Source organism: Grammomys surdaster, unplaced genomic scaffold, assembly GCF_004785775.1.
Source record: "Grammomys surdaster isolate TR1022 unplaced genomic scaffold, NIH_TR_1.0 173, whole genome shotgun sequence".
Taxonomy (NCBI): Eukaryota; Metazoa; Chordata; class Mammalia; order Rodentia; family Muridae; genus Grammomys; species Grammomys surdaster.
This window is the reverse complement of record NW_021604621.1, coordinates 1,359,710-1,384,464: the sequence shown is the minus strand read 5'-3', so window position 1 is coordinate 1,384,464 and position 24,755 is coordinate 1,359,710. Positions and strand designations below refer to the sequence as shown.

Sequence of the window (24,755 nt, the reverse complement as noted above, 5' to 3'; positions counted from 1 at the left end):
TACCCAGGCAAAACACCCATACATACACAAAAACCCCAAAACATGCTAAAGTAAATCACCCAAATCATAAGTGAATGATCATATGTGTACACACACACACACACACACACAACCAACATCCAGGTCGAGGTATAGAATGTTTGCATCACCCAGAGCTACCATCATTTTTTATCAGACTCCTAGCAAAGGCCAAACATTACTTCTTGGTATCTCTCCCTATGACCTCATTTCTTGTTGATTTTATTATTTCAGTTTCAAAGTGCAATCATCAGGATTGAACTCTGACTTTTGGGAAACGTCACTGCATCTTGGCTTCACTGAAGCACTGTGGTTTACCTTTGTCTCTTTGATTTTGACAGCAATCATTTGTTTCCTCTGCTGGATGATCTCTACCAACTCGTCACATTCTTCCATAAGTTTTGCCTCATGCATAGCAGTATTCACCTGCCAAGAAAGTCCAAAGTATTACACAATGGTTATTGCTTTTGTCCCCTGCTGCCTCTAAAAGGTTCGGACTGACAGCTAAACATGCACTTCTTCCATACCTCCCTCGATAAGATCCACTCCTAGAAGAAGAGTAGAGATGATGGTATTAATGATGCAAAGGCATTGAAGCACCACAGATAGGAAGCTCTCCAGGCCTCTGGTAGGTCATGATGGTTAATGGAAGGCTGGGCAGAAGGACAGATGAGATGGGGGCATGTTTTTCCCACTGTGCAAATCCCTTTACTCCATCAACCTGTCCTCCTGTGGTTCTTTCAAAAAGAAGGCAAGAAGATTCATGCATCTCAAGGAAAGAAGAGCCTCTTCCACTGGCACAATGATATTAAGATTACAGTGCAACAACGTATTTCTGTCTTAAAAGGTTTTCAGTTTTCTGATTTTAAATATGTGAATGTGAAGAGAGATTTTACATTAAACATATGAATGTGTAGCTATTTTTTCTCATGGTTGTCATAATGTTTTACTCATATTTCTTAGCTTAGAGAAAAAATTCTATCCAATATCTAAATACTTTTCCTATTTTGAGATACTGTCTCTACATCAACATATCTCTGCCACAAAGTCAGGATGGAGTTGAATAAAACGCCACTATTCATTGTCTTTCCATGGACAGATCTCTTCACCTCCTTTCTTTGACTACTAGTGATATTGGTTGGTACAAAGTCCCCAGGAGGTGCTAAAATAAAGGCAGGAGATCATGGGATTCCTCAGATACAATGAGGAAAGAAGAGACAAGGAGCTAACATCTTTGAAGCACTTGACAGGCCAAACAGTACACAGAAAAGTAGTTCATGTATTAAAATATCGTTATAACTTTTTAATACAGAAGCCATTTTTCTCACTTCATAAATGCAGAAACTGAGACTTTGTGAATCTTAGTAACTTGTTCCGTGTCACATTGCTAATTAAGTACCAAAAGCCATATTTCAAATTGAGCTCTGCTAAATGAATCCCTGGGCTAGCTGAGGAGGAACATCAGCAGGAGCTGGCAAACAAGGTTCACTTCCATTTCAGCAGCACATGGAGCAGTGACTCAGAGAAGAACAATCATCCCAAGAGTCTATTCAAGGACCACTTGAGCAGAGCTCTAGAAAGCCGAGAAATAGACAATGGTTTTCTTGAGAGCATCAAAACTTAAGGAGCTTGATGTGCGGTAATTAGCTGGGGAGGAGGGGCTGCATTGTCTGTTACTCGCTTCAAAAGATTCCTCTACAAGATCCAACTCCAGCAAAACATCTGCCCCTGGACTCTGTTATCTCCTCTCTCCTTAGGGTCCCTGCTGGGTATTTTTAAATGGTTTTATTAATTATTTAGAATTCAGAGATTAGAAGACAATGACAGTTACTGTGGTACTAGAGTTATGGATGGTTGTGAGCCACCATATAGCATCTGGTAACTGAACCAAGTTCCCTGCAAGAGCAAACAGTGCTCTTAACCACTGAAACATCTATCCAGCCCCAATTTTATATTTGTTATCTAGTCAAAATGTTTGCCACGTAATGGCAACCTTACTTTTCTTTATTACCCCTTTCCAGGGGGAATGCAATAATGACAGCTTTTATTTATTCTAAACGAACAGTTCCTCTGGCCCATCTCCATTGTTGTTTTTTCTCAGCCTCCTCTCCCTTTCCCTAAGTTAGCTCTACTTTTTCAAGGTAGACATCATATCATCTCAAGGAACTCTCATTCCTCTGAGAATAAGGGATCTATCTAGTTCTCCCAGGGTCATAGCTTAGAGATCTGGAATCATAGACATTTCCCATTAGAGTTTTCAGGCTGCTCCTGGTATAGCAGAGAATGACACCATGCTTTGTTACTTGTCATTTAGTCCTTGGACTAAACGTTGCAGAACACTCATGGTATGCCACCAGTTTAATCGATTATATTTATCACCTTTCAATCCCCCAGACAATCCCTTATGAAAGGTATCAGTATTTCCATTCAACAGATAAGAAAACACGAGTCCAGAGATATTTAGTGCCTTGTTGAAGCCTACACAATTAGGAGTGATAGAGACGAGACTGGCTCCAGAGAGTTCCACTCAGACGGCACATTTTTAACAACTGCACATCCTTCCTCTCAAGTCCACTAGAACAACACCTGTGTTTGGTTTCTGATAATCACCATCCCTTTTGCACTAGCCATCTTTAGTCTTACATCCTTTTTTCTTTCATCACTTTGGATGTCTTACTGTTTCCATAAAATGCCATGAATTTGCCTGTGCTATACTTTTTCCTGAGATTACTCTTTTATTTGGCAGGGCATGTCCTCATTTATTGAACAGACTTCTATTTATCTTCCAAGGTAAACTCTACAAGCATCCCTTCTTTGCCTTTTCTTCATTGGCAACTATACAATCAGTCACTCTCCTACTTATATTTATATGTTTTCTATAGAATTCAGTAGCACTGCTTGCTATTTCATATTACTCTAATTGTATTAGGGTGTCTTCCCCACTTACACAGGAAGTCTGGAGGCAGAGATTATGCTTTGTCTATCTCCAGAATAGTGAATGGTGCATTGTAGACATTATGTCAGTATCTGTTGGAGTGAACTGAATGACAATCTTAAAAAAAAAAAAGGCAACTTCTACTGCTTGTTTGATATGTCCATTTGGTTCTCTGTGTTAGTATAAACTCTGTGTACGATATCTAATAAGGAAATTATTTTTCCTTCATGTCTACTATCCACTTCTGATTTACTCACTTTTATCAATAGTTATTACAGTTACTTGGATTTAGTAACTATTTTGAAAAAAAAGGTTTTTTCTTTCTTTTATTTTTGATATTTTAACATAATTATATAATTTCCTCCTTCCCTTTGCTTCCCTCCTACCTCTGCCATACATTTGCTCCGTAGTTGCCTCCAAATTCATGGACTCTCTTTTCACTAATTGTCCTACGTGTGTGTGTGTGTGTGTGTGTGTGTGTGTGTGTGTGTGTATTTCTAAATACAACATGCTCAATCAGTATGTTATTTGTATGTATATTTTCAGGACTGATAATTTGGTATTAGATAAGCAACTGATGTGTACTTCCTGGGAAAGACTTTCTGCCAATCTCAGGGTTGCTTAGTTGCCCATTCTTCTTTGCCTCATAGTCTTCTCTCTCGTCTAACTTGGGCAGTCATGTTCTTGAGACTTTATGGGTGTAGACTCTGAGATCACTAGAAGTCTCACAGCAAACTTGTTTTTAATAGTTCATGTAGATTCTCAATAATCCCAAAGCCTTTCTCTATTGTCATTTGGATCTCCCTAAAGTTCCTCTGGCAATAAAATGAGGATCTGAGCCAAGTAGCCAATACATTGATTCCTTTATGACCCTTTGCCCATTTTTCAAAAGGCTTCTTTAACTGAAATCTCTGTTCTCAAAATAATTCTTTTGCCGGGCAAGCCCATAACTCTTTCTTTGCCTACTTCATCAAACATTTATTAAGCATCTTTTTGTAAGATGCATTATGCAAGGCCTTGTCTTCAAACACTTAGCAATCTAGATGAGGAAGGATGGTGTGTGTGTGTGTGTGTGTGTGAAATGAATCAAGGTAGCATAAGATAAGTACCAACTGAGTCACGGCCACTATAAACACAGAATCTAAAAGGAAACAGGACACTCTCAGTGAACAAGTTGAGAAGACACCACAAGGAGATGAGGCTTGTGCTAAACACTAAAGGAAGGAGTTAGATATCTAAAAGTTAAGAAGGAAGAAATTTAAAATCAAGCAAGGTTTGAATGAGACTCCATGTCAAGAACTTTATTCTTTATGATATTCTTGAAAATAATTGATTTTTTTAAGATTTATTTTTATGTATGTGTATGTGACTTTCTGTACATACACACTGGTGGGCTACACATAGAGGCCAGAAGATAATGTAGGAGCCTCTAGAACTAGTGTCCCAGGTGCTTCTGAGCAGCCTGATATGAATGCTTAGAAACTAAACTCCAGTCTTCTGAAGGAGCAATAAGCTGTCCTAACCACTCATCCATCTCTCCATCAAATATTCTTGAGAGGAAGGGAAAGTAAAATAATGGATGTCCTCAGTTAGCTTTTTAATGAAGAAGTCTCACTGGATCATATGGGTTAATAACAAACTTTACGATGATTTAGGAAGTTGTTAGGATGCAAACAGGACAAGTCAAACATGAGAAACCATCTCATGACGGTTAGTCTTCATGGACAAGTCAAACATGAGAAACCATCTCATGACGGTTAGTCTTCACTGTCAACATGACTGTGCTTAGAATCACCAAGGAAATAGAGCTCTCATTGTGTCTATGAGGGCGTTTCCAGAAAGCTTAGCTAAGGAAGGAAAACTCACCTTGAGTGTGGGCAGCACTCCCGCCGTGGTCTGGAGTCTTAGACTGAATTAAAGGGCAGCGTGAGCTGCTTCTTGACTGCAGACACAGTGTGAGCAGCTGTACCATTGCTGCTGCCCTTCCTGCTCTGCTATCGTAGACTGCATCCTCCAACCACCAACCACAATAGACCTTCCTGTACTTAAATTGCTTTGGCCAGGTATTTTGTCACAGTAACAAGAAACATAACTAATACACCCTTTGCTCAAAAATCATCAATTAAACAAGAAGAGTTTTTTTTTCCACTGCATTGTTCCTTCCACTGTGCCTGGCACAATGCCTTGTACAAAATGATTACTTACAGAACATTTGCTGATAGAATTGGCCCAGTAATATACATGTATGTATGTATGTATGTATGTATGTATGTATGTATGTATGTATGCCATAGTAAATACATTTTGTTGAGAAAATTTAAGTTGAAGTGTGGAACCTAGGATGGGGATTGGGAGCCACTGCATTAAAAACAAAAAACCAAGCACAACTAGTAGAGCAGAAAGTTGGCTGAAGAGGCAAAATTCCAAATCAAGGCTAAAGCAATGACATTAAAATGTTTCCATGTCAAGAAGCAGCCCAGAAGAGCAAGGTCTTGAAATGTTTTCTGAACAGGAAAAACTCCAGGGAAAATCTGTCTTCATGATGTGAATAAAACTACTCAAATTGCTTGGAAGGCATTTGAAAGGCCAGGGTTTTGTTTGCAATTTTATTTGAATATACAGTAAGGTTATTTCGGTTACATGTTAACCCTTAGTTTAAAATAACTCAGCTTGTCTCATTAAATGTCTTTGGCGGATTAGTCGGTGTGTGAGAGGCTCTAGCTCTTTTTTTTTTTTTTTTTTTTTTTTGTTTTTTTTTTTGGTTTTTTTGAGACAGGGTTTCTCTGTGTAGTTCTGGCTGTTCTGGAACTCACTCTGTAGACCAGGCTGGCCTCGAACTCAGAAATCCGCCTGTCTCTGCCTCCCAAGTGCTGGGATTAAAGGCGTGCGCCACCACCGCCCGGCTTAGCTCTTTATTTGAACTTTGTTTCAAGTTAGTGGGCTTGGCTAAATGATTTGATATAAATTTATACTAAATTTTATGTATAAAAATTTATCCTCGTTGAAGATACCAGTGGGGTAATTCTGCAAACCTGTTTGTGTGAATTTCCCTACCTCAAAAAGTCTTTGGGGAGCATTCTATTATATTGAAGACAAAGAATCTTAACCTCACTCTTTCAAAGACTAACTACTAGGTACCCAGGCCGCCCTGGCAAATTCCCAGGTCTTATTGGTTCCGTGTTGTTTAATTTTCTTCTCAATTGCAGCAAGAACTTGACTTGCATGTTGTTTTCCAACTGTACACCGCTCCTCTTTTTTGAGTGGTGAGGATTAAACCTAAGGCCTCACCCGTGCTAAACAAACACTCTACTGCTGAGAACGTCTCCGCTCCAAGACTAATTGTAAAGTATGATCTACTCTTGTTAACTGTCCACCCTTCTCTAGTTCAAACTCACAGGTCCTTTGTTGAGAGGATTTTTACTGCAAGGAAACAAATAAATGGGGTGTTCACAAATGGCATAGGTTACAAAGATCTTTCCTAAGTCAACCGAATTTTTGGCAAGTGCTTCAATTCTGTATTGGAATGTAAGTGGCCTAGACCCTTAGCTCCTTTCAGAGACCTTGTATTAACTCCTTTCCTTATTGCTACTGCCATATACTTGACAAAAGCAACTTAAGGAAGGAAGAGCTTACTTTGGCTCACAATTCGAGTGTACATCACGGTGGGGAAATGCCAGCAGGTAGACCTTGAGATAGCTAGTTACATTCCATGGACAATCAGAAACCAAGACTGGTGAGTGCTGGTGCTCAGCAGGTGTTCTCCTTTTTTATTCACTCTAAGACTCCATATATGTCCCTCCCACAGTTAGAGTGGATCTTCCCACCTTAATAAACTCAATCTAGAGAATCCCTCCCAGGCATGCCCAGAGGCTTATCTCCTTGATGTTTCTAAACCCTCTCAACTGACAATCAATAAGCCTTTGCAAGTGCAGTTGACAATTTTAAGGAGAAATCTCTTCGACCCTCATTCTCCAAGTCTTTGTTTTATTCCCCGTGTTTAAAGTTCCTCTGCCTTCCCTCTGCCTCTGTGAGAAATATCCTCACTCACCCACACCCTCCTCTTCACTCTCACATCATCCATCCTATAGAGAGTTGTGAAGGAGTTCAGATGACACTAAGAATTCCGGCTCAGGTGAAACAATACCTATTTACTGATAAATTATCCCATATACCCAGATTGCTATCTGGCTCTTCCATCTCAGTATCCTCCACTGGACAAGTCAATGCCAACTAAGAAATGGTCTACTCAAATCATCATCTTCCACCTAGACCCTTCTAAAATTCCTGCATTAAAGGTCACTTGGAGAACTTTTTGTTTTAACAAACAGTGAGTGCCTGCCATTTACAAGGAGTGGAATACAATGATGAAAAACACAGCTTCTGCCTTCAAGGCACTTAATGTTTAGTAGAAAGAATGAAGTGTGAATACAACTAATCATGATTTAAAGAACACTCAAGTAATATGAAATACATCAAAGCCCTATGAGAACATACCAGGAAGCATCTAATTTTGCCAGTCGATAATCACAGAAGATCATAAAATGTCTTCTGTAGCTCATCTGGCTTAGGTAAATATGCAACAGTTGGACATGAAGAAGTGGGGTTAAAGGGAGAGAAGCCCAGGCAGCGGATGGTATGAATAAAGTATGTAAAGGCATAGGGAGGAACAGTAGAGAACGTGCCTGGTGAAGCAGATGAGATTGCACAGGCAATGGAGTGAAGTAACTTTGAAAGCAGCAATGCAGGGACTGGAAGACAGTCTGTCTAGTCTGGTGGGTAAACTGCTTTTGCATAAGCATGAGGACCAGAGTTCAGATCCCTAACACACACACAAAAAGTCAGGTATATCCATAAGCACTCATGACCCCAATACAGCAGGGAGAGGACAAACAGAGGTCTCTGAGCTCACTGGCCAACAAAGAGTCTAGCCAAAACAGCAAGTTCCAGGTTCAGTAATAAGACCATGGTCTCAAAAAAAGGGTGTAGAAATTGGAAATTGGAAAGGGCATTCAGATGTTTTCCTGTACACACACACACACACAAAATGTTTTTAAAAAGAGATTTCAAATTGGGCAAAGTGGCTTGCACCTATACTTGTAGCATTCAAGAGACTGAGGCAGGAGGTTTCCGAGATCAAGGCCATCATGAGGAATAAAGCAAGATGGTGTTTTCTTAAGAAAAGAAATGGAGCTGGGGAAATGATTTTCTGAGTAAAGTGCCTGCCATGCACGAGGACCCCAGTTTAGATCCCCAGAACAAGCATAAAAAGCCATGCGTGGTGGTGGACAATTTCAAGAATACTGTTGAGGAAAAACAAGAAACTACATGTCTGGAGCTCACTGGTCTGCTGGTACTGCTGAATTGGTAAGTTACAGAGTCAGTGAGAGACCCTGTTTAAAAAAAAATAAGGCAGGGAGGAGTGGAGAGAGGGAGACAACCAATACCAGCCTCTTCCCCCCCCCCACATGTGTACATACATGTACATACACATGCTTATACACGCAAAAGAAACCCATGAAGGTTGCAGATATACTATGGAAAGATGTGCTGCCATTCTGAATCAGGATCTTAGTGTTATACTAACACCCAAAGCATACAGGGAGAGAAAACAGGCACAGGACTCAAAGAAGTGAGAGAGGACACAGCAAACTCCCCATTTCCTGTTTTCCATTACTGTTCTGTTCCTTTGTCTCACACTCCATAATGTCAGACAAAAGAGCCTGAGTTGAAAGTCATTCACCTGCAGTTGCTTTCTGTGCATGGGAGAAGGGAAAGTGAGAGGTAAATTGGACAACTGATGAATTACCAAGAAGCTGTTATGAACAGCTTGGCCATCTTACAAAGCTGCAAAACATTATTGCTTTTTACAATGATGCCTTCAAGAAAATGCAATATTTACGAAGCAGGCATAGTGCTGACTGTGGTAGCATCAAAGCTAAGGTGCTAAGCCAGATCACACTTTAAGATATATACATAACCCCCCTCACCAGCACCAGCACCTCCCGCAGAGAGCTGCTAGGTTCAAAGGAATAAAGGGAAGAAGAGAAATCTTTTATGTTGTTTTCAAAACACCACAACATTTCAAAGACAGTAGGTGAAGATTTACATACAAATAACTCAAGGAAGCAGGACTTTTTCCAATATGCCTGATCTGAGCCTTTAGATTTGGGAAAAGGTGTCCACCTTAAGAACTAAGAAATATATGAAGTTATTAATATGACTTTTAGTTCCCTATACTTCGGGAACTACAACCTAGGAGGGTAGCAAAGGTTACTTGGGCAAAGTTAAGCAATTCGAACAGCCTCAGGTCCTATGCTGGTTTTATTTTTGGCAAGGAAGGGCCATGAGACATTAGGACATGGATGAGAAATAGCTGTTGAGGCCAGGCAAGGGGGAAATGGAAGCTAAGCCATCTCCAGTGGTGCAAGAATGCTAATGAGTTGGGCACCAGACAGATATTGACTAAGAGACAAATTTCCTGTCAGCTTATGGGACAGATACACAATATTTAACACTTTCTGCTGCTTATCACTTTCCTAATTACGTCATGTATTTTAGCTGCTTTAGTTCACCTACTAGCCCTCTGTGGAAGGCGCTATCATTATTCTTTCTGGAAAAGAAATTAGGAAGCACAGAGGTTGCAGAAATTTGTACAAGGTCCTCTAGCTAGAGTCAAAGCTGGGGTTTTAAACTAGGCAGCCTGTACATGTCTGATTTTAACCACCGTGTGTGTTTGTATATGTGCATGCACGTGATACATGTGACTGTGCATGTGTATATATGTGTGTGTTAGTGACAGACAGAGGCATATATGTGCATGCACGTGATACATGTGACTGTGCATGTGTATATATGTGTGTGTTAGTGACAGACAGAGGCAGAGAAAACAGGTTTCTTAGTGATTTCTCTCAAGGTAATTACATTTTCTAGATTTAATTGCTGGAAACACTTCGTGTATTTCTCTTGGTTTTATAGGAAAATACAATACATAAAAGAGAATAGGGCAGGCCTCCCATGGATGTCAACCAGCCATGACACATCAAGTTGCAGTAAGACTGGGCATCTCCTCTCCTATTAAGGCTACACTAGGCAAACCAGTAGGAGGAGAGTCACAAAGGCAGAGTCAGAGACAGCCTCTGCTCCCACTGTTAGGAGTTCAACATGAAGACCAAGTCACACAACTCTTACATATGTGCAGAGGGCCTGGGTCAGTCCCATGCAGGCTCCCTGGTTGGCAATTCAGTCTCAGTGAGCCCAGGTAGTTGATTCCGTAGGCCATGTTCTTGTGGTGTCCTTGACCCCTTTGGCTCTGACTCTTTCCTCCCCCTCTTCAGAATTTCTCAAGCTCCACCTAATGTTTGGCCGTGGGCCTCTCCATTTGTTTCCACCAATATGCCCTTTTATCCAAGGCAATTGCTCAGGACATGAAAGAAAAAAGTAGAAAAGGTACGACCTAGGTTTTGCATCTAGTGTTTTATGTATGTACACAAATTTTCTTTGTGAAATGAGGTAGAGATCTACTTTTAAAAAAATCCCCTCAGAGGCCACCTCCTATAGCCAGGCAGCAACCCCAATGGAGCAATAGGAACACCACAAAACTTTCAAACCCAAATGTATCCTGTCTACGAGAAATGCAGGGACAGGGGATGGAGCAGAGACTGTGGTGAATGGCTAACTGATAACCAGCACAACTTGAGACCCATGCCATGGGCAAGCACCAATCCCTGACACTATTAATGATACTCTGTTATGCTTGCACACAGAAGCATGGCTGTCCTCTGAGAGGCTCCAGTCAGTAGTTGACTCATACAGATACAGAAACCCGAGGCCAAACAGTAGGTGGAGCTTGGGGACTCTCATGGAAGAATAAGAGGAAGGATTGCAGGCCCACAGAGGGGATAAGAACTCCACAGGAAGACCAACAGAGTTAACTAACCTGGAACCTTGGGGCTCTCAGAGACTGAACCACCAACCAAAGATAATACACAGACTGGATCTAGGCCTCCCTGCTCATATGTAATAGATGTGCAGCTTGGTCTTCATGTGAGTCCTGAACAACTGGAACAGGGGTCTGTCCCAAAAGCTGTTGCCTGTCGGTGGTATATGTTCTTCTAGCTGGACTGCCATGTCTGGCCTCAGTGGGAAAGGACGCACCTAGCCTAGCAGAGACTTGATGTGCCAGGGTCAGGGGATAACAAGTGTGAGCCCATGGGCTCAGAGAAGGGGAGGGGGAATGGGAGAAGAATTGTGGGAGGGGGTGATCAGGATGGAGGCAGTGAGCAGGATGTAAAGTGAATAAATAAGAATAAATAAATAAATAAATAAATAGATAAATAAAATATATAAATATCCCATCAGAACTATGGACAGATTAGATTTGAAAAAGATTGAAAATATTCCACATAGATTTCTACCTTGTCACTTTATTGCTAAACTGTGAGTTCTGGAAACAGGACGGAATCATCCAACATTATATTATTTGTAAGTGAAAAGGCCACTCCGGAGCTATGTTTGGACTGCTCATCTGGTGTTCTTTCACCTCACTACTTTTCTACTACACAGTAATTGGTTATAAACCCACAAGGAGATACAAGTCTCTAACTTGTACCTCTATGCATTTACTTTACAAATATGAACATTTATGCAAGCGTGAACACACAACTAATATGGACTACTGTAACAGCCCCAAACTAGAAACAACTGAAATATTCCCTGCTGAGAACAAGGATAAGCAAACAATGGAACATTCATATAACAGAATACCCTCCCAACCATTTAAAATCATAGAATAAAACTATTGATACAAATTGAATGGATCACAGAGGCATTATGAGTGACATAGAAAAATCATAATATTTTGAATACTGTATGATTCCATTTACAAAACATTACAGAAATGACAAAGTTATAATGATGAACAGACCAGTGGCTGTAAGGAAGGCAGATGTGACTGTACTACAAATTGGTAGCACATGGGGTTGAACAAGCAACCCAGTGGTTAAGAGCACTGGCTGCTCTTGCAAAAGTCCCATGTTTAGTTTCCACCATGCACATCCAGTGATTCACAACCATCTGTAACGTCAGGTCTAGGGGTTCCAACAGTCTCTTCTGGCCTCCGTGAGCACCAGGCATGCAGTCAGTGCACAGACATGCATGCAGGCAAAACATCACACACATAAAACAAAAATAAATATGCAAATATACTTTTAAAAAGGAAGTAGCACATGTGAGTTTGGAGGAGAGATAACAAAATGATACTGACTTAATTATAGTAGTGATCATGAGAATATATACATATGACAAACTATACGCCTTCCCCAAGTAAAAATGTAAACAAAAAAGAAAACTCTCTAAGGTTCCTATAAGGTTTTAGGCATGCCTGGGGAGACAACATTTCTGTAGTTTTCTGAGCTCTAACAATTCTAAATATCTGGTAAAATAGTCGAATCCAATATAATCTCAATCTGTCTTCCTCTGTCTCTTTCTCGGCCTCTCCCTCAACAGCTGTATCATTCTGCATCCTTCTTTATTTTTATACCAGACATAATTCTTAATAAGTTTTTTTAAATTTTGTGCCCCTCAATTTGGATGCAAGCTCCTTAGAGATGAGGACATTGTTTTGTTCACAACTGAATCCACAAATGTAGCCTAGTGCCTGACATATTGTAGGTACGACACAAGGATCTGTTGAATCAGTCAAAGAATATGACTGTGTTCACCCTGAAATCAAGATATAATGAAAAAACCAATACCGTTAACTTTTCACATCTGTAAGTTCCGTACCTGTGCATTTAATCAACTTCATATTTAAAATATCTGAACAAATTGGCATCCGTATTGAATATGTACTGATATTTGGTCTTATTCCCAAGCAATATAGTACAACAACTATTTATATAGCATCTACACTGTGCTATTAAAAGATCTACAAATATTTAAAGTATATACAAGGATATAGTTAGATTATATGCAAATGCTAAATCCTGCTATGCCAAGAACTTGAGCATCTGAGAATTTTGGTATCTGAGCCAATCCTCCATGGATACTGAGAGAGAGCTGTGCTGTGTTACATTTATTCATTACATGAGATAAATAGCTTACATTTTCTTTTTACAAGATTGCTCAAAATTGTTTTCTTTGATCTGTTTTGTCATCTCAATATTGTTTACTGAAATATGAAAACTGGAGAAATGTCTAAATAACAACATAGGTTCTAGGAGAGCAAATATTTAAAAATACTTCCTTTGTTACTGTTAAAAGAAAAAAATTTTACCTTACCAGGGTAATTAGCTCATCCTGCTGGGGTATTAAAAAACTGTACTTCTAACAACTAGCCAGCAGAGGGAACTATTTACTTAATTATCAATTTCTTAACAGTGCCAGTACTAAGCCATGTGCTGGGTATAAAAAAACTTTACCATATCCCATTTTCTTTATCCATTTTTCAGGTGAGGGACATCTAGGTTGTTTCCAGATGCTGGCAATTATGAATAAACCCACTATGAACATAGTTGAGCAAGTGTCCTTATGGTAGGATGGAGCATCCATTTGGTAGTATAGGTGGGTCTTGAGGTAGAGTCTCAATTTTCTATGGAACAACCATATTAATCCCCATAGTAGCTGTACAAGTATGCACTCCCATCAGCAACGAGGACATGTTCGCCTTGCTCTACATCCTTGCCAGAACAAGCTGTCACTTGTGTTATTTATGTTAGATATTCTGACAGGTGTAAGATGGAATCTCAAAGTAGTTTTAGGTTGCATTTCCCTGATGACTAAGGACGTTGAACATTTCTTAAGTGCTTCTCAGCCATTTGAGATTCCTCTGTTGAGAATTCCCTGTTTAGATGCGTACCTCATTTTAAAATTACATTGTTTGGTTTTTTTTTAATATCTAGTTTTTTGAGTTCTTTATTTTCCATATTGGCCTTCTATCAGATGTGGAGTTGGAAAAAAAAACCTTTCTCCACATTTACACAATGGAATATTACTCAGCAGCTTAAAAAAATGACATTATGAAATTTGCAGGCAAATGGATGCAACTAGAAAAAAATCCAGAGTGAGGTAACCCAGAAAGACAAACATGGTACGTACTCACTTATATAAGTGGATATTAGCTATAAAGCAAAGAATAATCATATTACAACCCACAGACATAAAGAGTTTAGGTAACAAGGAGGCTTAAAGAGAGGAATGCATGGGTCTCCTTGGGACAGGGAAATAGAAGAGAGTTTGCTGGTGAACTGAGGGTTAGTAGGGATGGAAATAAGAGGGATCAGATTGGGGGAGAGATGGAGGGACAAAGTATGGGAAGAAATGACTGGAATTAGAGGGCATTGGAGGGTGACGTGGGAACCTAGAGCAGTGAAAACTCCCTGGAATCTATAAAGATGACCTTAGTGAAGACTCCTAGCAACGGGGGATATGGAGCCTGAGCTTGAACTGGCCTTCTTCTGTAACCAGGCGAGGCTTCCAAGTGGTGGGGTGGAACACCATCCCAGCCACAAAACCTTCCACCTAGAGTCTTGCCTGCAAGATGTGCTGGGCAATGGTGGTGCAGAACTTTTAAGAGTGGCCAAACCAATGACTGGTCTAGTTGGAGGCCATGCCACAAGAGTCCATGTTGGACAATGCCTGGATGATCAGAAACTGGATGCTGGGTAGCCCAGAAACTTAGGGTAAAACCAAACATGACCAAAAAAAATTTAAAAATTATTCCTAATGGTGTTCTGCTATATTCATACATCAATGCCTAGCCCAATCATCATAAAAGAGGCTACCTCCAGCAACTGATGGGAACCGCTACAGAGACCCATAGCCAAACATTAGGCAGAGAGTTTAGGTTGGAGGTGTCCACTATGTCCCTCCTCCTAGAGCCCAGGGAACCCCACAGAAGATGGGGAGGAGGAATCATGGGACGAGAGGGGTCAAGGACACTGAGAGAGCAAGGCCCAGAGAACCAGCTAATAAACAGGACTCATGGGGGCTCGAAGAGACTGATGTGGTAATTGCAGAGCCTGCATGGGAAGGTGCTAGGTCCTCTGCATATGTTATGGTTGTTCACTTGTCTTTTGGGGGGACTTCTGACAATGGAAGTGGAGGTGTCTCTGACTCTTTTGCTTTTACTTGGGACCCTTTTTCTCCTACTGGGTTGCCTCATCCAGCCTTGCTATGAGGGTTTGTGCCTAGTCTTATTGTAACATGTTGTGTATGCTCAGTTGATATCCCTGGGAGGCCTGTTCCTCCTGAAAATGTAGGAGTAAATGGATCTAGGGGGAAGGGGACGAGGGGACAGGAGGGGGAAACTTAGAGGAGTGATTAGAGGGGAGGTTGCTGGGGGGGATTACTGCACGAAAAAAGAATGAATACATTTTTTAAAAAATACAAATACCTTACTCTTAGAGTTTTGTCTGGTGGAGAGAAAAACATTTGTACACTAAAGTGGAGAGGTGAGAGTTTGATTACGGTGCTCTGGGCACAGGAAAGGGAGGCACCTAAACTAGGTGGAAGAAAGACAAGGAAGATGGATGGAACATGGGTCATGGCTTCCTGGGGAGAAAGATTCTTCAACAGAGCCTTATGGGACAAACTGTCAGCCAGAAGAAAAGAAAAGCAATTAACGCCTGTGTGGACAAGTTCTATGTCCACACTCTACCTCAAGTGCCTGACCAAAGGTAAACATGAGCTTAAGTGTTCGTGAAATTGGTGAACAAAACTCCAAATGCAGACACTAAAAGAACATACTATATAAAGCGAAACAGTCCTGATCACGGTCAGCCTTAAAAACCTTTACTTTAAATGCAATGGGGAAGCACTGAAGTCTTTGCAGAAGGGTGTATCCCAATGGAGGTGTGGCTCTGCTTAGCTCAGGCCAGCCATGTTCCCTGCCAGAAGCCAAGCGCATCACTGCTGGAAGCGGCCAGAGGCCACGCACTCACACCACAACTAGACCCGCGAGATGCCAGCATGCTGTCCACAGTGCTTGGCTGAGCCTAGATCATCCCACCATCCATGTGGTACCCGGTAGAAATGAGACTCTTAATGCTTAAATATTATCCAATATTTATATATTTGGAAATCTCAATTAACAAGATGCCCACACAATTAGAGTTGTTACCCAATACTGAACCTTAGAATTTGTTACCCAGGACTGTTCTTGATACATCCATAGTTCTCCATGGCTGCTACCTCTCTCCTCTCTCCTCCTTGCTCCTCCTCCTCCTCTTCCTCTCCTTGCTCCTCACACAGTAGCTCTTCCCCAATCACTGTGCTTATTGCAAATAATGTAGCAGCAGCAAGAAACCATCCTGCTACAGAAGGGAGGTGACATGATGCATTTGCATCGTAAAAAGCCTAAAGTTTTGGATAATATGACACTTGCATGGTGCCTGGGGTGGGGGTGGGGGTGGGGGTGGGGGAGTGGGCAGAGTGACAGAATGGATCAGAATGAACCATTAGGCATAGCAGTTTTCGAAATGACTATAGCAAAGCCATGGCTCCTGCCTTCAGGAAGCTGATGGTTCAACACATGAAATATGTATGGTCAGGAAATGTCAGTATAACAGACTATAGTAGAAGTGTCCACTTGATGCTGTGCCTGAGTTCATGAAGCGTGTGGGTGGCAATGGTAGTCCCAGAAAGTAAGTTTCTGACTATTAGGTGAGCTTTATTCAAAGCTTCCCTGGCTGTGCTTCTCCAAATAATAGAAGGAGGGAAAGACAGGGCAAGTAATGGAAAGTTTATACCTTCTTGAGTCTTGGACTGGGCTGCAAGGAAAATTTAGTCTCTTTTGGCACTCATGTCTGTCATAAGCATTCTTCCCAAAGACCTTCATTTCTTGAAGATGAATACAGCATTCAAATATTCTCTACACACACTGAGAGCCAGCAATCTCTACTGGAATTTCAGGGAAATGCCAAGTCTAACATCTAAGGACGGACAGGCAAGGAATTATTCTGAGAAAGAGGAGAGTCTTTCAGAAGTAGTGGATTTCCGATGACAAAACACAAAATCCTCTTTCCATGTCCACAAAAGGCAGATGGCCACTAGAAAAACCAAAAAAAGAAAAGAAAAAAGAAAAAATGAAAAAGAAAAAAGAAAGAAAAAACCAAGCAGAAGAAAGCAATCAGCTAAAGCAGAGAGTGCATTCCTCTGAGCTAGACAGGTCAGGTCAAGAATGAGGAGAGAAGTATCAGGAAAACCCCCCACAGACAAGAACATGAGGAGTCATGTTTGCGCATGTAACTGAGAGGAAGTCCCAGAATAGTCTGTGACAAAAGACAAGTATGTCTTGAGGATATAGTTCCACGGGTCTCAACTAAGTATATAGCAGGAAGGACTAGTGCATTTGATGGGATGGGTTAAGAAAAGGAGAGAAACAGATCTATATTAATATATTGATATCTGTCCATATATATTACACACACACACACACACACACACACACACACACACACGTGCACGCACACGCATATCACCCAGACCATGTTATAAGTACAAATTCCTAAGGACAATATAAAGGAATAAAAGATCTCTGGAACTCCTAGGATAACAGCCTAACTTCATCATACCAAAATTCAATCAAAATTGAAAATGGATTTTTAAAAAATGAGCATTAGATCAAAATATATTGCTAGATAAGCCTCCTTTACAACAAGTGGGCTCAGTATCCTCTATATAGGATAATAGTAACACCTAATCCCAGAGGGTTTGTATATGTAAATAGTGTAATTTAATTGTCTTACACATTTCCTAATGTGTGGTAAAATGTCAGTTTCCTTTTGCTTTTGTCTTGTTTCACCACTACATCTATGACTACAGCAACTGTGACTCCTACTCCTACAGCCTTTACATCATCTGAAGAAAGAAGCAAGTACCATTTTATCATCTGAAATACTTGTATTTGGTTTAAAAATACAATGTGCTTCGTTTTCTGGAACATCCTGGGCCAGGCATGATTTGTTTTTACCTGCGATTGCTTAGCCCCTTCTCTCACTCTTCCTTCTACAGCTGCACCTCTTGATCACATTCTCAAACACAGTGACCTCTACACTGTAGGACAGGGTTAGCTCGTCTTTAAAAGGAAGACAGACTGTCTTCCTGGTGCCACACTATCACACTTCCTATCATTATTCAGAAGAAAAGGTCAATGCCGAGAGGGATTGACTCTCTCCCTACCAGGAACCACACCATTACCTATTTAACATCATCATTCAGAGCAAAAGGACAATGGCAGGAGAGAGGTCAACCACTGATTTCTGACAAAACATTAATTACATTTCATATGGTTAGCTAGCAAAGAATGTGGCTGGCCCAAACTTGTTTTTTTCTGCTCTAGGATATCCCATAATTAATACAACCCCCAGGCTCTAAGGGCCAAAAAAATATTCATTAGAGTCTAAAAGAAATAGGTGTCAAAGAAAGAAAGGTAACTACCATATTCTTTTAGTTATAAAAATATAACACTGTAATTGCATTCAGATTTAGTCTTCTTTATAGTGCTTCTGGAGGGAGTTTTCCATCTGTTCTGTGCTGGCAGCTCCAAGCAGAGTAAAATCTCTGTATACAGGAAGCTCATTAAAATACTTGCTAACACATCAGTGAATGTCTACTTTCTCTCATTCAATCTCCATTCTATGTAGCCTAGCAGGAAATCAACCTATTAGCCTGCCTGCCATTGCGGAGGGAAGGAGAGTCCGTTATTAGCCTGCCTGCCATTGTGGAGGGAAGGAGAGGCAGTTATTAAAATAACAGCAACTCTGGCACTATAGACGTGCTGCTGGAGTCACAAGGTTTACTTAGGGATCTCAATGAGTGTTGCCTTGCTGTGAAAAACCATTATATATACATATACATATGCATAGGCACATGCACATACATATACATATGTGTGAATGTTCTGTGAATATAACAGAAAACTGTAAAGTTTCTCTAAGTTGCAAAATATATGTACATATATATGTATGTATTTGTGGTCATATATACGTATTTCTCTGTATGTTTTTACATAAGTTTTATATTACATAACTCTCTCAACTACTATTAGACTAAAGGCAAGTAAGCCCGTGTCCCCCACCGTAATAGTTGCTAGACAAAAGCCTAACTTTATAGAGTCTCTTTCTCATACAAATCTGCCCTTAGTGACACCCTTAACTTTATTCACCCATATCTACCTAGTGAGGCCATGGGGAGACTAACAGTGCTGCATGTACAGTCATCATGGTTTAGCATAAAGAGAGTTCTGTGAGATATGTCATGTCTATTGTCTATCTTCACAACAACCCAAGAGGTGTATGGAACAGAGTAATGTCTGCATTTTATGGATGATGAAACAAGTCCACAGGAGTAAAAAAAAAAAAATCAAATAAGCTTCTTAGTGTTGGTTCCAACATGAGCTGGGCTGCCAAAAAGCAGAGTGTCTATGTTCTCTTTCTCTGTCTCCCTCTCCCTCTCTCCCTCTCCCTCTCTCCCTCCCCTTCCCCTCTCCCGCTCCCTTCTTTTTTTTTTTTTAAACAAGATATGTGTAGCTAAGGATTACCTTAAACTTCTGATTCTCTTGCCTCTACCTCCCAAGTACTAGGACCATATTCAGTGCTGAACATTGAACCCATGAAGGGCTGAATGCATTTCTAGCAATAGACCTATATCCCCAGCTCACCCATGTTCCATTAGAACCGTCAAAGTAGTCCTGCTTTTTGATCATGCTCTTTGTAGCTAAAACTATTATTTGGGAAAACTGGCCCCTCTTTCTTTTGAGGATTTTCGTGTGCTGTTTCTGTGTTTTATTAGTACTTTTTTTCTACCCCAGGAGGCAGCAGAGTCAAGTAGAAAGAGCTCTGTATTTGAAGTCAAGTAGGCTTGTCTGGATTCCAGTTTTGGAACTTACAAGACCAGTGACCTTGAACAAAACACTTATCTCTGAGCTTATCTTTCTGACCTGTAAAACAGAAATAACACTATCTCAGAAGCAGCTGTGAAAACCAAATGAACTAATAGAGACATGGATTTCACAGTACCTAGTACATAGCAGGAGTTAAATAAATACGGATTTCCTTCCCCATTGCTCTCTCACTCCAACGTGCTGGATTGAAAACAGGCAACACTGCTTTCGCCCAAAGCTGAAATCCAGGCTTTGATTCAGGGTCCTATTTGTCTGACTGCAGCACAGGGTGGCTCAGGTTTCAGCTTTTGGACAATCACTAACAACGGTTCTCTCATCATCTTTTTTAAAATCTGTGTTATGCCTATGTCCATGTTCACATGTGTGTGTACATTCCTATATGTGTGTAGGCACACATGAGTGCTGCTCATGGGTGCTCATGAGTGCATGTGGACTTCTGAAGTTCACTTTGGCTGTCTTCCTCAATTGCTCAACATGTTTTTGTTGTTGTTGTTGTTGGTTTGTGTAAGTGGGTTCTGCTGCTGTTGTCGTTTATTGAAACAAGGTCTCTTAGCCATGTTATTCCAGGGATCCTCTGTCTTTGCCTCCTCAGTTCTGGGAGTGCAGGTGGCTACCATGATTTCCCACGGTCTCCAATCTTCATATTTGCACAGCAAGCACTTTATCCAGTGAACCATGTTTCAGCCTGGCATAATGTTTTGGTAGCTATTTGACATACACTGGTAGCCTATATCTTGCATATATACACAGAGGGTAGCAAGGGGAGATGTACACACATACACACAGTCATGTGTGTGAACAGGAAAAAGTGTTTCTAAATAATTTAAAATTTTAAGTTATTACTTAGATATTACTTACATGTTTTTAAATTATCAGATAAACCAGTCTTCTTTCATTTATTAAAAGCTAAACCCAGAAAGTCTGGGTTGCCTTTATTTGGCTAGGGAACTAACTTACTCACTTACTTTGATCTGAATAAATGATGATACTTCATGTCTGTGATTTTTTGCCAAGTTCCGATTTCATGTCCTCAGAGCTAGATTCCAAAAGGGCAGTCTAGCAAAGAACACACTTGCTACTATCCAGTTTCTCATGGGTCAGATTTAGACAGTCAATGTAACTTAACTTGTACCTATATTTCTTTGTTATCAAACTCTCCTCAATTGAGAGTGCCAGCCAGTGGACAAAAGGGAAGATACAATGGGCATAGGGGAAAAACTGAGCTAGTACTGGGGTAGTGATATAGGACGTTGATAGAAATGGCTTTGGGGACAGAAAGTAAACTCTTTGGAACGTGACTGACAAGAGGCTACAAAAGCTTTAAAATGCTTTCCTTATACATTTTGACAGTTTTTAACTGGTTGCATTGTAAGCATTACTGCCATCTTAAATCGTTTTGTTATGAAATTGTCTGAGCATATTTAAAGCTAGACAGCATGATGAAACCCCCATGTGCTCATCCCTTCACTTCAAAAGCCATCAATATTTGCGTCTGTTTGATCTGTTCTCCTTCCTTTCTGCCTCGGTATTTTAACGGAAGAAATCATTTCATCCCCCAGTACTTCAGTTTACATCTCAAAAAGATAGTTTATTGCATAATGATTGACATAACTTCTTAATACCAGAATCTAATGCATGTTCCATATTTTAGCTTTACCAGGTATACAAAGAAGTACCTTGCTGTTGATTTATTTGAATCTGGTACTTTATGAAGAAGAATTTGATATTGTTTTTTCAAAGGCTACACATATACACATATGAATAGTGACTATGTTTTACAGGGGGGAAAGCCCTAATTTTTACTATACACCCTTTCCATTAACCTTAAAAAAATGAAAAGTTTGATCTGGACATAATGGATTGTGCCCGTCATCACAGAACTTAGGAGATCTTAAGAGCTCAGGTAAGACTCAGCCAAAAGTGGGCTCCAGGTCACCCTGGGCTATGCAAATCCCTGTCTCAAAATACTAACTGAAATTGGGGCATGGTGGTTCACACTAGTCATCCTGGAATTCAGAAGGCTGAGGTAGGATGATTTTAAATTGGAGGCTAACCTGAGCTACACAGCAAGATCGAAGGCAGCCATAAGTACACAAGCTAAAGATGGTGGACTTCGCTGCAGAAAAGATAACCATGGTGGTAGCACTTGTCTTGTCCTTTATAAAAATTCAGGCCCTTATAAAATGGTATTTCATTCATACATACAGCATTGTAATTTCAGTACCAATGAAAGAAAACAAGTTGTAAAGCAAGCATTGGACGATAGAAAAGACTATCCCAAGGTAGAACAGAAAAGAAGATACTCAGCATGCAGGGTGGCAGAAATTAGGAAAGGCAATAGTACAGTCTAACATGAGGACATTAAATTGTTCCATCAAAATCATTTCTTATTTCACTGATTCTCTTCTGTATTAAAGCAACTCGAGACTGGAAAATTCAGCTGTCTTATTTATAACAGGATATTAGTCCCACAGGATAACACACATTTGACAGTATACACCCTAACCAAGTGGTAGTTCCTATTCTCAACATTAGCTGGCACTCAATATCTATGTACTAGAGAACTGACGAAACAGATTTGATATCATTCTGCAATGACATGGTGAAGGAAAACATAAAAGAAAGCCCCACCTGCATGTTATATTTTTGGCACCAGAGTGTGAACTGCCTCAATAAACCGAGATTATTGACAATGTAATTCAATAACTTTAAATTGACAGTTTCACTTACAGGAAATAAATATTCTACAAATACAAGAAAGCCTAGAGCTGCAAATAAGTGATAGGACACTAGGATTCAGGAGGCCCAAAGTTCTGCCCCAAATCTGCAAAAGAGCAGAAGAAAGGATAAAGAGAAATGATAACGTGAAAGATATGGCTACCGTATAAAACAGATCAAGCTACAAAAAACTAAGAGGGCTGGGGAGATGGCTCAAGAGATAAGAGCACTTGCTGTATAAGTAAGGGGACCCGAGCTTGAAGCCCTAGCACCCACATAAAAGCTAGGCTTGGTCATCAATGTCCAGCTCCAGTAGCTCCAGTACTAGTGAGGGGGGGGGTCAGAGACAGCTGGCTTCCCAAAGCTCAGTGGCTATCCAGCCTTGCCGAGCAATGGCAAGCTCCAGATTCAGAAGGAGACCCTGTCTCAAGGGGATAAGGCAAAGAAAGGGTGACACAGCAGGACATCTACATCATCCTTGAGCCTCCATCCCCATATACGCATGCGCATGCACACACACACAAATAAGAACTTAAATACTTGAATAATACTATCAGCAAATCAATGTAATAGTCCTGTACAGAATTTTGTAGCTTACAGAAATTTTACATTTTTCTCTTACATTCAGAAACATTCACAGTCACAAAGAACAAAACCACATTCAAACAGTCAGGAATTTATACTCTTATTTTCTATGATCTCAACATTAGAAAATTTACCAACATATGGAATTATAATAACACATTCTAAAAATTTTAAAACAAAATTCAGCAGCCAAACCAAATGAAAACTCTAAATTAAAACCAAAAGTTGCTTGAATATGCTAAAACAAATAGCAAACATCATACTAAAGGGTAACATGCTAAGGCCCTTTCCAGTGAAATCAAGAACAAAGCAGAGATATCTGACATCACAGTTCTTGATGTTTGCTTGAGGCAAGAAAATGAAGCAACTGGTGTATTTTTGTAAAGAAGATAAAAGCATCTCAGATAGTCCAAGAGACCACTCTACTATAGATCCAGAATTATCAGTACAGTAAGAAAACACATAAAATCAAAAGCTTTCTCCAGCTGCTTTTTAAAAGTGAAAATGGAAAAGTAACACATTCTCAGCAGGTCTATAAAACACCTCGAATTTGATTTAACAAAGGGGTACAGTAGCCATTATTTATGTGTGTGTGTGTGTGTGTGTGTGTATTAAAGAAATGATCTCAAAAATAAAAACTGAAAAATATATACATGTACCATCATCAAATTTCATGACTAAAAAAGCCCTATGGTAAAAATATATTTCTTCCAAAAATTAATATGTAATTGTAATAATAATTACAACCTAAAATGAATGTTTTATAAATGAATAAAACTATTTTAAAGTTCATATGAAAAAACAAGTGTATAAAACATTATAAAAACAGAAACCAGATGTTGAATACGCTTAATTTTTTTCTTGTTTGTTTTGTAACAAGCTTTCCCTATACAAGCATGGCTGGACTGTATTATGTAGCCTAGACTGGTATTGAAGTCATGATACTCCTGCTACAGCCTCCCAAGAGCAAAGATTATAGGTGTGTGCCATCATGCCCAGTCCACTTTCTAAAATCACTATTATCAAAATAACAAAGCATTGGGAGATGAGTAGAAAATTAAATCAGTGGAACAGAAAACTGTCTAGAAGAATTAAGTTGATGCAAAGAGTCAATATATGGGTAAGGCAACATATCCATTCAATGAGAAAAGGACTTTTTGTATTTTGGCAAATGGCCTTTACATAGTAACTATGTCTCTGGAAGTAAATTTCAAAATGTTGTATATTCAAAAATAACAGCAGGTGTATTAATGTCTTAGATATGAAATATAAAATCATTTAAAATGTGACAGGAAAGTTTGTGGAAGGACTGAATGTATAGCTTGGTTACAAGAGTGTTTGTATAGCTTGCATGAGGCCATGGGTTTTATCCCTACCTAAACTAAGTGTGGTGGCACACATCTGCAATGCCAGCACTTGGGAGGCAGAGGCAGAAGTTTAAGGTCATCTGTGGCTGTATACCAATCCAAACTACATGAAGGCCCTATCTCAGATGGAAAAGGAGGGACGGGAAGAAGAAGAGAGAAAGAGAGACAGAGAGAGAGAGGCAGAGAGATAGAGGCAGGGAGACAGACAGACATGCATTCACACACACGCAGG

General features: G+C 40.0%; 1 protein-coding gene across 2 annotated transcripts in view; it reads right to left on the bottom strand.

The window, feature by feature from the left end:
• Mid2 (midline 2) overlaps positions 1–24,755 on the bottom strand; it is a 96,517-nt gene that overhangs the window by 28,882 nt on the left and 42,880 nt on the right. For both annotated transcript variants that reach the window (XM_028767486.1, XM_028767487.1), the window contains exon 4: positions 337–444. In XM_028767486.1, the coding sequence (XP_028623319.1) occupies positions 337–444 (108 nt within the window). The remainder of the gene's footprint in view (positions 1–336; positions 445–24,755) is intronic.